Consider the following 15,315-nt stretch of genomic DNA (forward strand, 5'->3'; position numbering starts at 1 on the left):
CATCCCTGAAATCTCAAATTTAGCCATTACAATGAAGTCCTGTTGCACACAGAGCTGACTTTTTATCACCACTTAAAATCTAATTAATCCGTATTGAAGCACAAAGATTTCCGTTGTGTTTTAGGGTGAGGGGTCATAGAGCCTTCTTTGTTCATCCTCAGGCTTGTAATCATCAAGCATTGGGATATAATTTTACCAAGCAAATTGGAAGGTAACAGATCAAATCCTTATCAGAAAGCCTAACTCATGGTTTAGCGAAGTCCTTCGTCCTTTATGTGAAACATTATATTCGTGAAGAACAAAACAGTGCTTGAGAGCTCACAAGGGGTTAACAGCAAAGGCTTATATTCGGGGCAGCAGAGAACTAAAATCATCATAGCGTCCACCACGGCTCAAGGTAGCAGTTGTTACAGAGCGGCTGGGGAGACCTTCCTCCTCGAGCCTCAAGGACTGCGCTCTTACAATGGCCTTGGTCTATCGGCCAGTGATGCAATTAGGTGGCATGTTGTTATCTCTGTTGGGATGGGTCCTGTCCTGCCTCACTACCTACTTACCCCAGTGGAAAAATCTTAACTTGGAACTGAATGAACTGGAGATCTGGACCATGGGACTCTGGCAAGCTTGTGTTGTCCAGGAAGAAGGGGGAATGCAATGCAAGGACTTTGATTCTTTCTTAGCTTTGCCTCCAGAACTCAGGATTTCTAGGATTTTGATGTTTTTCTCCAATGGATTGGGGCTTTTGGGCCTCTTGCTCTCGGGATTTGGGTTGGACTGTTTGAAAATTGGTGAAAGACAACAGGATCAGAAGAAACGGCTGTTGCAGTTTGGAGGAATGCTCTTCTGGATATCGGGGATTACAGCTATTGTCCCAGTTTCTTGGGTTGCCCACTCCACAGTCCAGGAATTTTGGGATGAGAATATACCAGATATTGTTCCCAGGTGGGATTTGGGGGAAGCGTTATTTGTTGGCTGGCTTGCTGGATTTTGCCTTATATTAGGAGGATTCCTACTTAATTGCACAATCTGTTCAACTGAAGTCCATCCATCTCCAGGCCATTACGCAGTAGCAGAACAGCAAGATCAGTGTCAACACTTGGAAACTGAAACCAGGCCTTAAAACCAGGGGTTTCAAGTAGTACAGAAAGACTGCCCTATCTTTTCCAAACTCCAGTGCAAGTCAGAAGCTTGTTCCGTAGTAATTCAAAGGACTCTTTGTTACTTAGCTGATTCCTAAACTTTTATGTTTTCTTCATAACTGGTATTTGAAAGTGGTGTATTTTCTCACCTGTAGAACTATTTAAAATGTTGTTTTACAGGAGAATGCTAAAGTTTTTCATAGACTGTGTAGAAAAGGTGCCTTTATTTTCTCAACTGCACTGTAAAATCCTCAAGATGAATATGCATGTTCTATTACGTCTTGGCTTTTAACCAAAATACGTACGCTTCCTTTTCATACGAACCCAGTTAACTGAGCCGCAAAGCTTGATTCCCTGTCGCAATTTTCCACTTGCCTAATGCAGTGACACATGAGCTCGAGTGTTTTTTTTCTCATCCTAAACAGTCTATGTAAATTCATTGCCTCAAATTGTTTTTCAGTGTACTAGCAAATCGCTGTGCTAAGAAAACTGTAGATTTCTGACATGCTACCGAGTTGCGGATGTCTTTTTGTGGATGGGGTGTTACGGTGTGGGTGCTTCATACCCAAGAAGTTGTTTACCCAATCTAGCACACAAAATTGCCCATACAAGTTATTCTAAGATCTGCGTACCTGATGCACCAAAAAGAAGCTGATACACAGCTTTCTAAATACCTACCTGTGTCAGAAGATAGTGCACTGAGGTTTTATGTGCTCTGTCAAAGGCTTCTTGGTATCTATTCACCTATAGCAACATGTTGCTCTCAACGTGTAGCCGTTAACTTTAAGCAAATGATACTTAACCAGCCTCAAAGCAGACAGCCTCACTTAAGTAGGAACATACCAATGTGGTATTAAAATACCTTGTATTTGTGGTTCTTAGTTTAATTTAAAAACAAACTATGAAATGCCAAAGTTAGCAGAACTGCTGTAATGCTCTAGCAGATCGATGCACAGCAAAGTATATAATTAAAAAAATTAAATAACTTACAAATGCAAACTAATGAAAGATGAGCCTGGCTGTGGTCACACCCTTCAATTACTGGTTTACCACACTACTTCCCAATCCCCCAAACACTGCACATAGCATAAGGCTGGAGGGGGAGGAGTATTTCATGCTTTACAAAGCATTGTTTTAACTTTTGCCAACGTTCAGTATATGTTGTCTGAAAAAGCAAGCAGTTCGGTACTTCTACGACTGCTAAAAATGAACTTGGTCCACAGACACAGGCTACAGTTAGTTGGATTGCTGTTGTCTACGCTAGGATGGATTTTAACCGGTACCTGTAACTATTTACCAGACTGGAAAAATCTCAACTTAGACTTAAACGAACTGGAGCTTTGGACTATGGGACTCTGGCAAACATGTATAGTCCAAGACGTAGGAGGAACACAGTGTAAAGACTTTGATTCTTTCCTAGCTTTGCCTCTAGAATTCAGGATTTCCAGGATTTTAGTATCTTCATCAAATGGACTAGGCTTTCTGAGCCTTGTGATCTCTAGTCTTGGTTTGGACTGCCTAATGATGGAGGACACAGAGCAGAAGCTAAAGAAACAGCTGTTACTTCTTGGAGGAATACTCATGTGGATATCTGGCGTTCTGGTCCTAGTCCCTGTTTCTTGGGTTGCTCATAATATAATCCAGGAATTTTGGGATGAAGAGATCCCGGAGATTGTACCCAGATGGGAAATAGGGGATGCACTGTTCAGTGGCTGGTTTGGGGGATTTTTCGTAATTCTAGGAGGCTCCCTACTCCTCTACACAGTCTTCTTGTCATCTGAGCATCAATTACCAGAACAGTATACAATGGCAGATATGCAAGACACCCATCAGTATGTGGAAACTGGCAACAGAAGACATTGAAAAGGGTAGATGCTGGGTTTTCAGATTTCGTACTCCTGCATTACAGTAAGGAAAGGCTGCTGAACGGACAGGTTATTGTTTACAAGACTGAGTGCAGGGGTTGTTTCTTACTGTGTAACTCCTTTAATTACACTAATGGATGAGCTCTGCAGATCCAAGTCACCGTTGTTTTTTCTCCAAAATCTGATCAATTGCAGTGTTTGTGTGTGTGTGTTTTTAAATGATAAATGAGTATAAAATCTTGGATCTCTAGGTATGCATGGAGACTTGACCATATTTTACATGGCAGAAGCTGTACTGACGTAGTGGGGCTGCTTTAAAGAATGTCTTTCCTACAAAAAATACTCAAGTCCTGAAACAGTTTGTAGTGCTAGTTCAACACACAATACAGAAATCTAATACAAGGTATAACCTTAAATGAAATTCCATGGATTTGTATTCATTTATACCAGTGTAAACTAAATGTTCTCAATGTCATGAAGTACAAGATTCTCCATCCAGACAGTGTGTGTGTGTGTGCACATACGTGATCAAATATATTCCAGCACACACACACACGATCTCTGGTAAGCCAGCAGTTTTGAATAATGGTAAGATGCTGCCTGGTGGAGAGTTGACTGTGCTCATCGCTACTGAAGTTCTTATTTAATGAATGTAAAGAACTAACTTAAGTGTATGAATAGTTTTCTTTATAACTTATCCTAAGACTTGTCAGTGATTTGATGTGAACTTTCTATAAATTGCAATGATTTTACATTGACAAACCTGTAGCAGCCATCTGTATCTGCAAAGAGCATATGAAGACATAGAACAGCAATAAAAGAAATAAAACACTGGTCTGGAAAAGAGCTTTGTTTAAAAAAAAAAAAAGTATTTTCCAATCACTGAAACACATGGAAAGTGCAGAGACAAGTTAATCTATGTGATGTATTTGTATACTCTTACAGACAAAATTAGAACAGAAACACATTCAGAATATAACCTGATTAAATATTTAGTTCAGTCCTGAGCATTTGATATTTAATACAGTATAAACATAGCAATAGTTTTAAAAAGATGATTTGTTCTATTAAAATTTCTGCTAACCTTTGCTCATTTGGCTAAATATTCTTGTACCAGTAATATCTAGATTTTGATATATGCAACTGCATGATATTGGTACCTGGAAACAGAACTAATTACACTTGTTATACCCTGCTGTGCAGAGTAAATTCTACTTGGAGTAATATTTATAATTTTAAACTGATGGGGGGTTATTGGTATGTATTATTTTAGCTTATTCTATTGAGTGTTTTGAGTGTGCATAATTTGAATTAGTTAAAAACAAAACAGAACTGTTAAAAGCTGCCCATAAATATATTCAGCCTTACCAATGTGGAAAGGGAGGAGCACAAATATGTTTTAAGTCTCTCATTTAAAAATGAGTTTTGCAAGCGAAAGCCAGCAATACTTACATTTTGGCCTTACCCCATGCTTACAGATCAGATAATACTTTTTGAAAATTATTCAACATGTGAGAAAAAACAGCTAAGCTGGCAAGAATTTAGACAGCTCTAAATACTTTTCACAACAACAACCTTATTTTTTATGGCCAGAACTGAACTATATTAAACAGAACATAAATAAGACTGTAAATAAATAAAAGAAAAATCATAAAGTATACCTCTAAACATTATTCTACAAACATCTTATATAATCAAATTGAGAAGTTGAAACTGCCAACCTTCATTTCACCTCTACATTAAATAATTCCAGACTTGTTTTTTAAAATTGACCTTTCAAATATGAATGTTATCTCAAACCCAAGAAACAAAAAACAAATGGGGCATTCATAAAGGATGTTCAACCAGTCATAATGCCCAAAATAGCATGTTTTGCTATACATTGAAGTGAACTGATGCGTTTGTGCATAAGAAAACCCTTGGGTGAGGCTTATACAGACCTCTCATGACAGAATTGTCACTTTGAACTTCAGACAGCTGCTACCATATTGTGGTTATAGGCACTTCCATTTTCTCACCAATTACAGCCTTTTTGAAAGATAAAGACCATGCATATGCGGCCTGTTGCTTGGGGAAGAAAACTTCAGCCACTGCATTAAATACATCTGAGTGCAACATACTAAGTAGAAAATGAACTAATTCTGTCTACGAGGTCTGCCTACTTGTACAGTCCAAACAAGGTAAAACCCCAACTGCTTTTACCCAGACAGGGCTGTGTAAACATCCGATGTTCTGGACTTCTAACAGAATGAATACAAGCTGATGTTTCTTCCTAGGAGGCTTCTTCATATAAAACAAGTTTGAAATGTGTTCTTCATATCTACTTATTAAACCTGTGCACGCTCAACTGCATACAGGGTCAATTGTGTATTTTTAACAATGTTTTGTACTGAAATATGCAAAGCCTTCTAGTTAGGATCTTTTCAGATCAGAGAGGGTTTACGTTACCAACAGACTGAGTTACTGTCTGACAGATTTTTCTATTGGTACAAATACTTTAATAAAAATCTCTTTGTATTTCTAAGCCTAGTGAACATTGTTATATTCTCCTAGTCAGCAATAAGAGCCTTTAGGACAAAAGATTCGTATAGAGGAAACCCCCACTAAGTGTACAGTGGCTGTAACTACTCTGATTTCAATGCTGGTGTTACAAATTTGATTCAGCTTCCAGTTCAGAAAGCAGCTGCCCTTTTGGTAGTCTCATAATAAGTTTTTAGGGTTACTTGTCTGCTTTGTCTTTCCTCACTCTCCCGCAGATGCAAGAAACCTTTTAGTGCAGGTTAAAGTACTGTACATTCACAAAACTAAACTCTGGACTCTGTTTCTTCCTATAAAGTATTAAAAACAAAAACAGAATAAATTTGTTTTCAGAAACAAAATTCCAATGTGAGTGATGAATCTAATTAGCAGCTGTTGTGAGGCAGCCTTGATGTTTTGGAAAGGAGTTTACAGTTGTAGTTAACTTCAAACTATGAAAGTCACACTCTTATACAAAAATATTGCATGGCAAAACAGCCATCTTCACAGTCTGCTCACATGAAAATAGTGAAAAGATAAACAGTCTTCTGTTGAACGTAATATTTCTCAACACAGTGCGGTTCAACAGGATACATGCTTAGTACTGCCTTTGTTCCTTTGTTCCATCTTTACAAAATAAAAACACACATGCAATACATACAAACTGTACAAAATCAGCATCAGTATACCAAAATTAATCTACTTTGGTTTTCTGGTTGTTGTTTTTTTTTTTCTTTTTCAGGCATACAACAATTCAATTCACTGTATTTTACAAATAAACATATCAATAGTGAATGTAAAATAGAAGATCTTTAAAGCAGGTCACTAGAACTAAAAAGTTCATCGAAAAAAGAGATGAGCAAGTGGGAAAACACTTCAATGAAAATGCATAATTATACGTCATCAGCTGGAAGGGCTGGTATACTGATCTTTGCTCTTGTGAAATATGCTATCTTCTCCCTGAAATTAGAAACAAAACCAAGTTGTTATTTCACCATTTATAGCATAACTCTAATGTCATCTACTGTAGAGTTGCTAATGTCACAGCATAGCTCTTTAAAATACAGGCTTGGAAAAATACACAGTGAGGAAAACACACAGTGAATTTATTTACAATTGCATTTACCAGAATATCTTCTTGTAATTCCTTTCTTAGGCAGATTTATGTAAAAAGCAGCTCCAATATTGAACAAGAAAAAGTCAATGTTTCAGTAATAACTGCAATGACAAGACTAAAATATTGATACAGTCACCGCATTTCCTATGATGATATCTGGGGTGGCGGGGGGGCGCAGCAAAGAAAAGGCAAAACATTTGATTCTGACATTGGAAAAGGGAAAGAAAACTTAAGAACTAGGTCTGGGCAAGCAGCAGAATTGTCATCCCAGTCTCCAGTTGTTTCCCCTGTGCTGTTACCATTTCTGTCTCTCACAAACTGAGAGATTAGTGAAGCGTAACAAGTTTATACGTGCTTGTCTGCCAGAAGGCTAGAAAGCAGATGATAAATACTGGGGGCTTAAAAATCAAAGCTCAGAAGAGACACTCTTCTTGAGAGTTTCAAAATGCCTCTGTGTGATTAGTCTGAGGCCACATCATCGTACCAAGTCCAACTAGCAGGATGACTACAATTCAGCCTTAGGAAGTAACTATTTGTCCAAGAGACTAAACCATCTTTTTCACTGGTAAGCTTGAGTTCTGGTCAAAAATAGTAGCCCAGAGCAAAATCAACTACATAAATGGGATTCCTGGGCTAATTGTGTTGTGATTAGGAGATAAAGGAGAAGGGAGGCTTACTATACCCTTCTTGCAGAGGAATGATAGTGTCTCAAGCACTATCACGTGTTTCTGTAAACTTATGCAGCAGCATTTCTGTGATGACTGTTAAATTACCATCACTGCCCCCCCCCTTCTTTTCAAAAAGAGTTGCTGAGAAAATGAAAACTCTTTGAAGATGCTCTGAATTTCAAACTGAAGTTAAATAGCCCAACTGTAACGCTTCTTTGCTGAGGAACCCTTTCTGCTTCTCTCACCCCGCTTTCTTACCACCACCACAGCTCAGCTTCTGTCACGTGAGCAAGTTACCCAGTCCTCTGAAACTCCAACTTTTAGCTGCGTTAGAAAGGCATGATGTATCTTGCAATTCAAAGGTGTGTGGACTTTTATTGCAGGTCATGTTTAGTTATATTTAGAAAAAAAGAAAGATACTTAACTACACTAAAAAAAATTTGAAAAAGCATAAAAGGCCATACCTGAATGACTGCACCTGCAGTGGCACTTTCTGGCTTTGCTCCCGTAACCGGCATACATCCTTAGAAGCTTTCCTCATCAGTTTCTCAGCACTTAAACCTTGTTTCTGCTCTTCTTTTGACTGTTCAGCCTGTAAAATAACTATAACTATATTTTGCTAATAATGAGCAACTGCTTATTTCACAGAAATGACAAATTCTTCTGTCAACCAATATCTCTACACAAAGGGCCAGCAAGACAGAAGACATTACGAAGTCTAAGCAATGAGCACTCAGTAAGGTAACAGAGCATTTTCTAAAAATATAATAAAAACAAAAAAACACGTGCCATCACAGGTAGTTACTAAGTGCTGTAAAGTTTGATATTTCTTAGGGCAATACCTAGACAGTTAAACAATTCTTAAATTTGTACAAACAAATGCTGTCTATCCAAATGTCTTTTTAGAACTGAGAAACAGTAATCCTCTTTCTGGGTAAAATATTTTTATTTCCTACTGTCAGCTGTTAGGAAAATTGTCTATACCTAATCTGAAATGACTAAATGATGAAATTATTAAAAAAAAAAAAAAAAGCTCTCAAAATACACATTCAAGTTCTGCTAACCTTCTTTGCAAAGTTAATATTCATGAATTCTTACACTTTTATTCATGACACAACACTATATTTCTATTTATATACAAACCATATTTACCATTACTCAAATGCATGTCAATTCTAATACTTGCAATAACACTGTATTTTTTTGTTAAAAATGCTAGGATGCACTAGTCTGAAAGAAATGTGAGACTAAAGACATATCCTTTCAAATTGCCTCCACCCAACTGAAAGTCTAGCTTTAGTATCCACTTCAGCTTAGAGGTATTCTGTAATTTTATGTAAGAATATACCTATTTTTGAAAAATGCTTACTATATACTGAACTGGTTAGTGGGAAAAACAAAGCTGTAAAATAATTGTTTTCTTCTGCAATGTATTTTTCACATCACCATCTTCTACTATTAAAACGCTTTATAGGCACGGAGGGCATAAACCAAAATGAGGTTAAGCTGATGCTAAATGCATTGGAATCAAGTTCCCCGTACCACACAAGCAAGTATGAGTGGGAAATACAGTCACTTATCATTAACAAACATATTCAGTTTACTACATCCAAATTTTCTAGTGAGATCTACCGTAAGTCCTTGTTTTATGATGTTACTAAGGGATTAAAAACAAACTGGTAGAAGGGTAGATACAAGACAAAGGCATTTTGTAAAAAACAGATGTGCTTAGCATTTTCTGTAAGGTAGCCCCTTCCTTATTCTATGAATCCCTTACTAGAGACCGCAAATAAAAGCTCAAGGGAACAGCAGCTTTGGAATAAACAACAGGCGAAAGATGAGAACTCCCAAGGGGTGTCTTTGCTCCATGGACACTGATTTCCATCTCAGCAACCCTCCCTGACTTGCTTGTCCCTAGAGCTGGTGATATCCATCAATGTTCTCTCAGTCCTAATGGTAGTGAAATCATAGACCTAGTGGAAAGGTACACGTAAGTCGCTTAAAAAACACAGATTTTACATGTGGATAAAGACTCATTCTTTCATTTGCATTGTAGCAGTATCAAAGCCAAGGCAAGAACACCAGCCTGGTACCAAGGTATCTGGCCTGGTTTCAAGGCCCTTTCTTGATATGAATGCAGTTCAGTAAATACCTACCCACCAGTAAGCTTGTGCTGCTGTTAACTTCAGTTCCCAACTCCAAAAGAGCAAAGATTTTAAAGTGAAATTAACCTGTAAACGTTGTTTCCCCTATTAGTTAGTGAACATAAGTTTGCAATCTACAGCTGGTAGTGTATTAATTAATTTTATGTATGTCACTGGCCATATGTTTTTATCAGATCCCCCAGCTAATATTTATCATCAATGCACTAAACATACAATTTTTCAAAACTTACTAATTTTATCTTTTCCGTAGTTATATGCAAGATTTTTGGGACTACTGCATTTCAGGCTAACAGCATAAATACAATGACTTTTTTCTTACTGCTGGCCATTCACCTTGCTGATATTGCACTCCTTATATTTTTATCAGAAAAAAACTTTAATTTTTTATATGCATGATATTACTCTGAGCCAACAACACATAGCGAGAGACCAAAGGTCTACAGACTTGTGATCTCTGTCAGACAGGTGTCAAATTCATTTTGAACTAGCGTGTCAGGCTGCAGGAAGCGAAGAGACATTCCCTGCTAGTGCAGAGCAGCGATCTCCAGCAGAAGGAAGGAGCAGACAACTGAGGGAAGTAATCTCTCCCATTTGCCACAGCTACCTCGAACATGGATTGGGACTCAGAACTTGACAGTTTCAGGATGCTCTCAGGTAGACTTTGATTTCAGTCTAGTATGAGAACATGCACGTGAGAAGGTATGTACAAGACCGGGACTGTATTAATATCATGTTTCTTGACTGATTTATAGTCAGTCAATCCTCCATCCATCTAAAACACAAAGGCACACTAATACTTTGGCTGTGCATTCCTTAAGCGCCAAAAATCTGACCTCAGCCAGAGAGGAATCTCAGTATCCGTGCTTAACTTAAGGATGAGATAACAAAGAATAAGGAAAGACAAGCAAAATTAAAGCTGAAATGTTAACTCCTGTCACGTTCATTTTTTTGTATAGAAGAATGAAAGTGTGCCTAAAGAAAAACTGTTAACTGTGCTAAACACCAAAACACTGGAAACAAGGACATGCTTGTGTTATTAATGACACAATTAAAGGTTACTTTTACATAGAACGTGTATTGGAAAAAAAAAAAGATATTTGTGGCTATACACAGGAATCTTTTTTGGACACATGCGAAGAGGAGGTACTTCAAAGGACGCTAGGTATCTGAAAACTTACTTGTATGAGGATTTAAGACAAACTTTGAAATCCTGGATGATTTCTCACAGAAATGTGACCTAAACAAGAAACAATGTTTGTGCTGCACAGAATTACCTACTGTTTTTGATCCCCAGTTATTAGTGGGCTTTACATTCTTGCTATACTTAGGAATGTGTGGTGGGCAGGGAAGGAATGGAGTCTGGGCATTGGGCTTCAAGCAGAGTAACTGCATGCTAGCAAGCAGCCACTGATTTTCAATATCCCCTACATCTGCAGTTTCTTCTTCCTCTTGAGACTCTCTCAGTTGTTCTGGCACTTCTAGCTGCCGCATTAGTCTGTGCCATTATAATGCCTGCAGGATCTCAAAAATAATGTATGATGATGTTCTGTGGACTGCTGTGTTCTGCTAACCCAAGAGGAAACACTGACAGCAGAGTACAGCATTCTCAGGGTTGTTTTGTTCCGCAGGGGAAGGCTTCAATGATACTAAGGGCAGAAATATTTCTAGAAACTTGGTAAGCACTGTTCAAAGAGGTGGAGTGGCTGTGATCATTGATCTCACTTTTAGCTTGGAAAGAGGGACTTAAATGCTGTGCTGCAGCCTGCATGTATTTTAAGAATGTTTATTACTGCCCTTATTCCTCATCGCAGCATGTGTCACTGGGCTGATAACTGACTCCAGAAATATAAGATATCAGGCACCTATCTCCTTGGAAGAGCTGGCTGAAATAAGAATGCACAAATCCCAAGGATTTGTAATATTAAACAGTGCTCTATTCTAATGGGAATAAGCTTGTGGGTTTTGTTTTAAATTAAACAAACAATTTAAAATGATTATCCTGCATTGAGCATTAGATACAACCTATAAACTTCTAAACAAATGTAGATAAATTTCTTTTATATAAACCACTATTCTTATGGGTTAAATTTTTCAAAGATCAAATACATCCTATGAATTCAAATAATAATAATAAAACATGGATACAATGTGATATTTAACCGTTGTGATGTCTTACTCCATTTTAATCAAGGGTCTTTCAAAATACTTTTCAACACTGAGCCTGAACTGTGCTAGTTTTTATAGCCATTTTAAAACTTAGCTAAGTATGGCCAACAGCAGAAGCCAAGGAAAGAGACAGAGAGGACAGCACTGGTCAAGAACAGACTTGGGAGAACATACTGGGAAAAAGCTTTGTTTTCTAAGCTGATGGTCAAGGCCTTCTTGAAGTAGGTGATATCACTCTGGTTAATGACCTCTGCTGGATTTTTCTTCCATGAACTTATCAAACTGCTTTTTGAGTCTACTTACACTTGCGCTATTCACAATGTTCGGTCAAAAGTACTGTTACAGCTTTTAAACAAACATGTTTATTTAACTATGTTTGTTTAACTTGCTACCCCTTCATTTCCCTATTTCTCATATTATAAAAGATGATGAGTATATAAGTGCTTGCCTTCACATCACTCGTGATTTTACAGTTGTTGCTTTAGTTGTAGGTACTTGGCGATTCCTAACACAGAATCTGTTTCCTTCCTTTGACCGTACTTGTTCACCCTCCGTAGTCTTATTATCTACTTTGAGATGGGGAACCATACTGAACAATGTTTAAGTTGCAGGTAGAACATGTATTTATATCATTAAAGAATGATGACTTGTTTTGTTCCAGCCTTCTAATTCCCAATGTCTTATTTGTTTTTTGACATCAGAGCACTGTGATGTTTTTGTTTCTTGTATCTGCAATATCTCATTCCTAATTCAGCTAATTCAGAGCCCATCTTTGTATGTGTAAATATTAGGATTATCCCTTCCCTACACAAGGCTATTTACTGACATCAACTTTTTTTTTAAAACTGTTACTTACATATTAAGAGGTCCTCTGCAGCTTGTTAAAATTGGCTTCCATTTTTACTACTTTGAATAACTTGGTGTCATCAAAAACACTCATCTATCAACTATGAACAGCTAAAGAACACTAATCCCTCCTGAATGTCACCACCAACCTCCCCCCTCATTGAGAACTGATGTTTACAGACTGACATAGAGAGGAAGGGGGCTCCAGGGGGCACCTACTCCAAGTGCCTCTTCAGAGCAGAGCAAGTGAGAGCTGCATGCTCAGGGTATTGTCCAGTTAAGTTTTCAATATCTCCAATAGGGGAAAGAGTAGAGGTTGTTTTTTTTTTTGTTGTTGTTTGTTTCTTTCTTTGTTTGTTTACAACCTCTCTGTGCCCTTATTTCAATGCATGATCATAGAATGGCTTGGGTTGGAAGGGACCTTAAAGACCATCCAAGTTCCAACCCCCTGCCATGGGCAGGGACACCTCCCACCAGACCAGGTTGCCCAAAGCCCCATCCAGCCTGGCCTTGAGCACCTCCAGGGATGGGGCATCCACGGCTTCTCTGGGCAACTTCTTCCAGCGCCTCACCACCCTCTGAGAAGAATTTCTTCCTTGTATCTAATCTAAATCTCCCCTCTTTTAGTTTAAAGCCATTATCCCATGTCCTATCAATATCTGCCTGTGTCAAAAGTCACTCTCCAGAAGAAGATGATCGCCCTCACAGTTCAAAAAACACAACCAAACGCTCCCCTAAAACAAAACAAAAAACACTTAACATCCAACTTTTTTCATGTATTGAGTCAGAATTTCCCATGGTCCAGCTTGTCACTGCTGCCTCTCATCCCTTCTATCCTTCTTGTCTTTACCCACATGAGGGCATCCCATCTTAGTTTGTTAGATTAGAGACTGAATATATATTTGTATTCTTTTAGAGACAATCCCGTGGAGAGCAGAATTTGGCTTTAATCTGCCAAAATTAGAACAAGTATGTCCTGCCTAAGGAACTAAGCCACAGTGGAAGTACCACCCTTCCCGTACACCCCCACTACTGTAAGTAATGGCCATTGCCTCTCTCTACCTGTTAAAATGATCTTTTGGCTACCAGTTCTGTGAAGGCTGCAAATCAGCTAATGCTGGAGGACAAAAAGCGTACGAAACTCTGTAGACATATGGCTGGGATGCAAACATTAAATGAACTTTCAAGTAGACACCTCTGCTATTTTACTACACCAACCACACCTATTACCTCAAATAATAGAGTTTCTACTCTGAATTACTACAGCATTTAGGTAGGGGCGCTACAAAAATGCTACTTCAAATTCTAGGTGTAAATGCTGTAGTATTGACTAATAGAGGAAATAGTGTTTACACATCTGAATTACATAGCATAAGTAGTCAACTCTGAGCTTCCGTAAAAATCTGTAAACGCATTTGTAGAAAAGGTAAGGGCATATCTCTGTTCAATCACACAAAATCTGTATGCTGCTCATACCTGTTTTTCAGCTTGTTTCAGGAGTTTCTGAAATCGTTCGTCCTCGAGCACACACAGGGGAAGGTCTGTCTCTCCTCTACCTTTCATTTCCTCGAGCTTCTGTTTAAGATCCCGCAAGGCCTGAAGCTCATCATTCAGTCGATTCTGTCGTGTGCGTGACGCCTGGAGGTCCAGCTCCAAGTCAAGGGAAGTGCGGATAGGGCACTCTTGCATAGCTCTTCGCATGATCGGTTGGCAAACAGGCTGAATCATTTGGGAAAGAGAAAAATAAAAATTAATATCCAGAAAGGCTAGTGCAGAATTTGACAGAATACATTCAGAAAAGCTCAACTGCTTTCTGTTTTCCCTTAGCAGAAAGTTGCTATGATAAGATCCACATCCAAACATCCATCTATTCTGCAATTATTCTTTGGTCAGTAAGTAAAAATAAGTGCAAAAGTTTCACCAACTACTTGTAGAATGATATATTGACAGGTTAAACCCGAAAACCCCTGGTCTGATCCTCAGGACAGCACAATACCAGTAGTCCAAAACTACACAGACTTCCAGATTTCAACTATATAATTTATTATATTATTTATTATATTATATTTATTATATATATTATATTATTATATATAATATATATATATTATTTATTATATATATATTATATAATTTATATATTTTTTACTCAACATTTATTTTTTACTCAACAAACATTTATTTTTTAATCAACAAACATTTATTTTTTACTCAACATTTGCTTTTTCAAGGCCCAAGCAAGCAAGGTTATGAACTCTGTAAACAGGCACTTTTTTCATATACTTCACATTTATTTACTATCCTTTCACTGTGCATTTTCACATGAATAAATTGGGCAGTACAAGCTGTCCTAGGCTACTTTATACTTCTTTCTTATGCCAAATGTAATCCTGCTACCTGGTAACAACCCTTCTGGGGAAGCATATTTTTAGTTACAATCAAGATTAAAATACACCTCACAACTTATAAGAATGAACTCTATGTAAAATAAATATAATCTTACTTTCTTCTCCTTCAGTCACTTTGTTACTCATACGCTCTTGGAGAAGAGTAAATCAACTTTAAAAGCATATCTGAATCCTTGAAATTTCCATCAAAATTTGCTCAAGATGCATGCTGCTGATGTTCACATCTGTGCAGCTTAAGCTGCCTTGGGTCTCTTTGTAACACTATGGTTCTTTAACTCAGACTGCTTTGACAGTAACACGTTAAAATCCAATAGTAGATGTTGCAATGCTGAACGCCAGCATCGTGCTGCTGGCTCCAGCCACAACTAGAGCAACATAAGCTTTGTCAGTGGAGGATGGTGAAGGATGAAGACCATTGTGGGGAGGT

General features: G+C 37.9%; 3 protein-coding genes across 3 annotated transcripts in view; 2 read left to right on the forward strand and 1 right to left on the reverse strand.

Moving 5' to 3' along the window:
• The first annotated feature begins 463 nt into the window (after positions 1-463).
• On the forward strand, positions 464-1,117 carry LOC118253510 (putative claudin-24). Its single transcript, XM_035557936.1, has one exon. The coding sequence runs from the start codon at positions 464-466 to the stop codon at positions 1,115-1,117; it is 654 nt and encodes a 217-aa protein (XP_035413829.1).
• Positions 1,118-2,342: 1,225 nt separating this feature from the next.
• LOC118253500 (claudin-22-like) lies at positions 2,343-2,999 on the forward strand. The gene has a single exon (XM_035557927.1). The coding sequence runs from the start codon at positions 2,343-2,345 to the stop codon at positions 2,997-2,999; it is 657 nt and encodes a 218-aa protein (XP_035413820.1).
• Positions 3,000-3,836: 837 nt separating this feature from the next.
• The window catches only part of WWC2 (WW and C2 domain containing 2), a 100,481-nt gene continuing 89,002 nt past the window's right edge, over positions 3,837-15,315 (reverse strand). Inside the window, exons 21-23 of the mRNA XM_035557827.2 lie at positions 13,957-14,199; positions 7,768-7,895; positions 3,837-6,478 (exon numbers count right to left, since the gene is read on the reverse strand). Of these exons, the coding sequence (XP_035413720.1) occupies positions 6,412-6,478; positions 7,768-7,895; positions 13,957-14,199 (438 nt within the window). The 3' untranslated portion in view covers positions 3,837-6,411. The remainder of the gene's footprint in view (positions 6,479-7,767; positions 7,896-13,956; positions 14,200-15,315) is intronic.

The sequence above is a fragment of the Cygnus atratus genome, chromosome 4 (genome assembly GCF_013377495.2).
Source record: "Cygnus atratus isolate AKBS03 ecotype Queensland, Australia chromosome 4, CAtr_DNAZoo_HiC_assembly, whole genome shotgun sequence".
Classification (NCBI taxonomy): Eukaryota; Metazoa; Chordata; class Aves; order Anseriformes; family Anatidae; genus Cygnus; species Cygnus atratus.